The sequence below is a fragment of the Gastrolobium bilobum genome, unplaced genomic scaffold (assembly GCF_033153095.1).
Source record: "Gastrolobium bilobum isolate Gb01-03AN ecotype WA unplaced genomic scaffold, APGP_CSIRO_Gbil_v1 utg23672, whole genome shotgun sequence".
Taxonomy (NCBI): domain Eukaryota; kingdom Viridiplantae; phylum Streptophyta; class Magnoliopsida; order Fabales; family Fabaceae; genus Gastrolobium; species Gastrolobium bilobum.
The window spans coordinates 23,885-29,497 of NW_026899669.1; the positions used below are offsets into that span (position 1 = coordinate 23,885).

At 35.9% G+C, this 5,613-nt stretch overlaps 1 protein-coding gene across 1 annotated transcript; it reads right to left on the bottom strand.

Moving 5' to 3' along the window:
- Positions 1–1,831: 1,831 nt before the first annotated feature.
- LOC133292499 (transcription factor AS1-like) lies at positions 1,832–5,233 on the bottom strand. Its single transcript, XM_061490916.1, has 2 exons — positions 5,162–5,233; positions 1,832–3,150 (listed from the first exon to the last, which is right to left on the bottom strand). The coding sequence occupies exon 2, from the start codon at positions 3,094–3,096 to the stop codon at positions 2,038–2,040; it is 1,059 nt and encodes a 352-aa protein (XP_061346900.1). The 5' UTR covers positions 3,097–3,150; positions 5,162–5,233; the 3' UTR covers positions 1,832–2,037.
- Between the last annotated feature and the right edge of the window lie 380 nt (positions 5,234–5,613).

Below are 5,613 nucleotides of genomic sequence, written 5' to 3' on the forward strand. Positions count from 1 at the left end.
AACTCGATAGTGGCCTGATTACTACTCCATATATCCCTTCTGGTCGTCAATTGGCTGATGTCTTGACTAAGGGTCTACCTAATGATAGGTTTCAAGCGCTTACTAGCAAGTCGGGAATGATAAATATCTATTCCTCAGCTTGAGGGGGAGTGTTGTAAATATTAGAATTTTATCTTCTTATTTGTATTAGCTAGAATACTCTAGAAGTGTATTTTGGGCTTAGCCCATAGGTCTTTCAGTACTCTTTAAATAGAGAGCTCTTGTACAGATATTATACAATTTCATAATATACAAATCCTCTTTTCTAGTATTTATATTTAAATAGTTGAGATACTCTCGTATGACCATGACTTCGTGTCGTGTAAGAAGATCTATTTCCAATCTTATGCATGCCATGACATTCTTGTAAAGTCACTTTCGGCTAAGGTCAGAAAAAGAGGCAAAGTCATTGTTCACCATTCAGAAAAGTGCATGTGGAGTTGCACATACGCAAATTGTATGTAGAAGGAAATCTCCTATAAATAGAGATCATTTCCTTCAGTTCTATGCATCCCAAAATTCCACAATTTAGAGAGAAAACTCAATTTTCTCTTGAGTGTAATTTTGAGTAAGGTTTATTCTCCAAATATAAGACATAGTGATATTGTTCTCTCCTTTTATTTAGAGATATTATACTTTCTTCTACTTAATGAAAATCTTTTTTGGTCTTGCCCGTGGTTTTTCTTAATTGGATTTTTCACGTAAATCTTGTGTGTCCCTTCGATTGACATATTTGTTAATCTTTTGACCGGTGGAATCAAGATAAAAATAATTACACCATTGGTGTCTAGGAAAGCAATTAAAAGACATAGCCTTAAATTTAATGATTATTTAATTAGTCATCATTGCATAGCACATAGAGATTCCCATTGGATTTACACTTATGGGTAATTCTTATTTCTCTAAACTCTAACTTAACTATATGATACTCCGTTACCTAACACAATTTTTTTTGGTACTTGCCCAATCTGTTTCAGAAATGGGGACAGCCAAATATAGTTCCTTTGAGGTACCAAAGTAGTCACAACTGTCATGTGTGTTGCATTGGGCTTGTGCATGAATTAAGCTAACACAATGACTTGGAAAGCAATATCCAGTATAGTAACGGATTAAATTTGGTAGAGTTTCTAGTAGACATAGTTGTTTGAATTTCTTTTGCCTCTACCACATGAGTTCGCTGAAGTAAATCTTCGATATATTATGTTAACTGAGAAACAAAGCGTTGTTGAGTGGGGACAACTTCGATGCAAGGACCTAAATATTTTGTTGAAAACTCAGATACAATAACATTGGTTCATATTTTACATTTAGATTATGATTTTTGTTAACCGAAAACATAATAAAATATAAGCGGATGAAAACGAGTGAAGTAGTGAAGAAAACATAATAAAATATTACTTAACATAATCCTCATTAAATGAATCAAGATAAATCTAAATCTTTATTCTTTTTTCCCTTTTCTCTTTTTTGTTTTGCGATTTATGCGTATGATCACTCGGTCTAGCAACGAGCATATGAGATTATTGCACCTTTCCTAGCTATGAAGAAAGATGAACATGACTTGTAGGCATGAAAACAATGTGATTCCATAAGGGAGATGAAGAAAGGGTATGTACGCATTAATCATCTCATTCAAAAATCTCATTTTTGTACAACAAAGTGATGGGAAAGAATATATTATCTTGTATTCTTGTAACACTTTGAAGATTACATAATGCTCTTTAGCTATGCCCCTTTAAGGAAAGAATTAGAGGTAAAGCATATTCAGGCAAATTGGAACAATCACTAAGTTCATATTCATAAAGATGGATGTGATAACCATGCAAGTACATCAACCGCAAAATGCAAAGTCCTCAAACTGTATGAATAGATAGGAAAGTAATAGACATATGTAATAACATTTTTTAGAATAAGCACAAGAACAAAACTACCATGACCATAAACTGGATAGAATTCAAGACACAAAAGCAAACTAGACCCCAATTCTAAATGACATATCTATCTTCCATTTGGCTCAGAAAGCCTTGATCTGCATCCTACCTGTTCTAGAAACTTAGTAAGTCGCAAATGCTTTGCAGCCCATTGCTCAGCCAACTTATGCTCCTTGGTTTCTGCATCTCTTCTCAACCCTGCCAACTGTTCCCTATATTCTGCTTCAATTCTATCCAAAGCAGCTGTTTGCTCCTCCCTGAGAGCTTTAATCTTTGCTTCAATTTCTTCCATCTTCTCCCTTCTTCGGCACGCCTTCTCAGACTCCAACTGCAACTCCACCCGGCTTAAACGCCAAGCGGCTTCCTTCTTATGCGCTGCCAAAGCATGATGTACTTCTTCTAACTCTTTACAGCACTCCACCAACTCAGACATGACCATGTTTTCACCAAAAGCTAGAACAGACCCATGAGGTGTTACATTCCCCAAAACAAGAGGGGCATTATCGGGTCCTCTTACAGGTTGCAACCATGGAGGAGGTGCTGCCACCGTCGAGGGAGAAAGACTTAGCGTCACGGAAGGGGAAGGTGGCCTAACAGGTGCAGTGCTGTTAGAATTGGAAAGCCAAGAAGGAAGCAAAGCTGGTGCATCAGTATGCAGAAAAGAACTGTTAGAAGCAGCCATAACAAATGATGATGGTGAAGGGTGCTCTTTCACTAGTTTCTCCGCGAAACTCTCCAATATATGCTCGTACTTGCTATCGTTAATTGGGTCAACAGTTCTGTTAATCCCTTTTGTTTCTCTTTGCTGCTTCTCCTTGAACACTTCCCACCACTTCCCTAACCTCTTAGCGGTGCGACCGGGAACTTCGGCAGCAATCTTCTTCCATTTGTTCCCATGTTTTGCTTGAAGGTTGATGACAAGGCGCTGCTCTTCCTCAGTAAGAGATCCTTTCTTAATACCCGGCTTGAGATAGTTCTTCCACCTTTCTAAGCATGACTTGGCATCCCTGTTAAGAGTTGTGTTCATGCGCTGAGACACGAGATTCCATTCCCTAGGACCATATTGTTTGACATAAGCACGTAGTAAAGCATCCTCTTCAGCTCTCCACCGTTGCCTATCCTTCATTTCCAAGTGCAAATCCCACAGCCAGTTTCTTGAAACTTGAAATCTTCATGATGTCTCTAGAAAACTCATTACAATTTAAGGCATCAATTCACTAGAATTCCAGTGAGAAACAAAGTAGTATCAAGTTGGGAAAAGGTGGATTTTCTATAATTTCTAATCATATGTCCACAAATGAATAAGTAATCATGCAATTCTTCTAAATTCTGAAATACCAATACCATCATACCATACTCAAGATAGGCAAACAACTCAGGTAATTGCATAAAAGACAAATTCCTCTTGCATTCTGAAATACCAATAACATCATACCAATACCTCTTGTCTTTTATGCAATTACCTGAGTTGTTTGCCTATCTTGAGTATGGTATGATGGTATTGGCATTTCAGAATTTAGAAGAATTGCATGTATGCATAGCTAAATACAAAAGCCCCTAGTGTTTTCATGCAGGGATATGTGATAAGAATTGAACTTATAACAGCATTAGGTTTGAGACTAGCACATATTCAGTTAGAAACTGAGAATCAGGTAGAAATAAAGAAATTAAGCCAATAAGAAAAATCAACACTCTTTAGCTATTTAAATTACAATCTACCAAAAGAAACGGAAACAGAGATTTAGCATTATTCTCTTTCCTTTCCTTGACTTAAAGGTTACTGTTATTACGTTTCAGCCAGAGTTATGTTGAAAAATAGAGTTCATATGACAGTGACAAATATAAGTCAGAAATACTTTGTTTCAGTATACATGCTACAAAGACTGAAAACTAATATGCAGTGAAGAATCTGAGAAGAACAAACAATGCATGCAAAATATTTAGGAAGAGAGCATATGATAAGAACAGAAATCCTCAAGGATCAATACCTTCAACTTCAAAGCAATAAAATTTTCCCAGCCTAACTATTAGGGATAATATCTATACTTTCTGCCAGAGACTAAGTGCTAAATTATTTGACCAGCAGATAAATATTCAGAATTTTCAGAACAAATTCAATATATAAAGTCAATATGTCATATAGCAATCACATAGTCAAAAATAGATTCTAGTAATTATCATTTATTTTTTATTTTTTTTTTGGTTTTCAATATCAAATTTCATTACCTAGTCTTTTGATTAGACAATGAACAATTTTAGATTCAAAAATTCAGGCCTTGCTTAGTTAAAAAGGCATCAGTATTGGAACACTATAGTCCTGAATACCCAGAATTCCTCTAAATTATAGGAATATCAGGATATCAAAGGAATTTGCAATCTATGACCACAATTTTGAAACAGGAAATTCTGAATTAGCTTCATATGCTCTTTTATCATGGTAACAAGAACCATGAATGAAAATAACTGCATCAGTGGTTAAATAAGCCCAAAAAAATTCCAAAAGTGGTTTCATGGCCATATACAAGTAACATGTCAGGACTTATTCTTAAATTGCAGTTTTAGATTAGCATCCAAACCCTTAAGAATCAGCTATGCACTTACATCATCTCAGAAACTCAGAGAGTGTGCAGAGCATCACTTATACGCAGAGACAAAGAAAGATAAAACAGTTGAACTGGAATACTAGATGGTAATTAACACAGAGAGTACCAGAAAATAAGTATCCAAAATCAATGAGCAACTATAAATTCAGGAATTCTATGAAACAATTTGAAGTCAGTCAAGTAAAAGCAAAATAAAAGCACTAAAACTGAAACACATAACATGATATTGATATAACATTGAAGCAGACTAACACACTGAGATACCAGTTAACAAAAAGCTTTGCTGCACTCACATGCATATAAAATAAAAATAATATAACAAAATAACAAAACTTCGACTTCAACAACAAAACAACCTGTTTGATTTTAAAAACAAAAAACAAAAAAATGAGCACCAGCTAAACTTTCCTCCAAAACCCACTTAGCTAAAACCTTAAAAACACACCAAAAAACATCCTTTTCATACTCAGTAGCACCAAAAATGGTTCCTACATAACAAAGAAATGGTTGTTCGTTCTTCAAGCCACACAAAAACTGGAACGACCCCAGATGGTTAAAACCGAAAAAGATGAAGTAGAGATGGTTTACCTTGGTGTCTAATAACAACCTAAGCTCTTGTCCATGAAACAGCACAAGTTGAAGTGGGTTCTTAAAAGTTAAAACAAAGGGGAAGTGGAAACCAAGGCGCACTGCACCCATACCTTAGACTCGGAGAGAGAGAGAGAGAGAGGTGTTGGAGTAAAGACAAAGAAGTGAAGTGAAATGGACCAGAGAGAGAGAAAAGCGTGATAAGACAAGACATGGAGAGAGAGACCCCACAGTGTGACAGAGTGTGAGAGAGAGAGAGTGAGAAGAAGAAGAAAAAAAAAAGGTACGTCAGTTTCAGCGCTTAATATGCGAGAAAGAAAGGGCACGCGAATGATAAGGGACACACATGATAAGTTCACTCACATAGGTAAATGCTTTAACCCGTCATAACTTTCAAGATACAATAATAGTTTCACACTATTTTCTTATGAGAATATACTTTCTCGGGCCAA

Coding starts and splice junctions, on each gene's coding strand:
- LOC133292499 (XM_061490916.1), bottom strand. CDS start 3,096: ATGAAGGATAGGCAACGGTGGAGAGCTGAAGAGGATGCTTTACTACGT.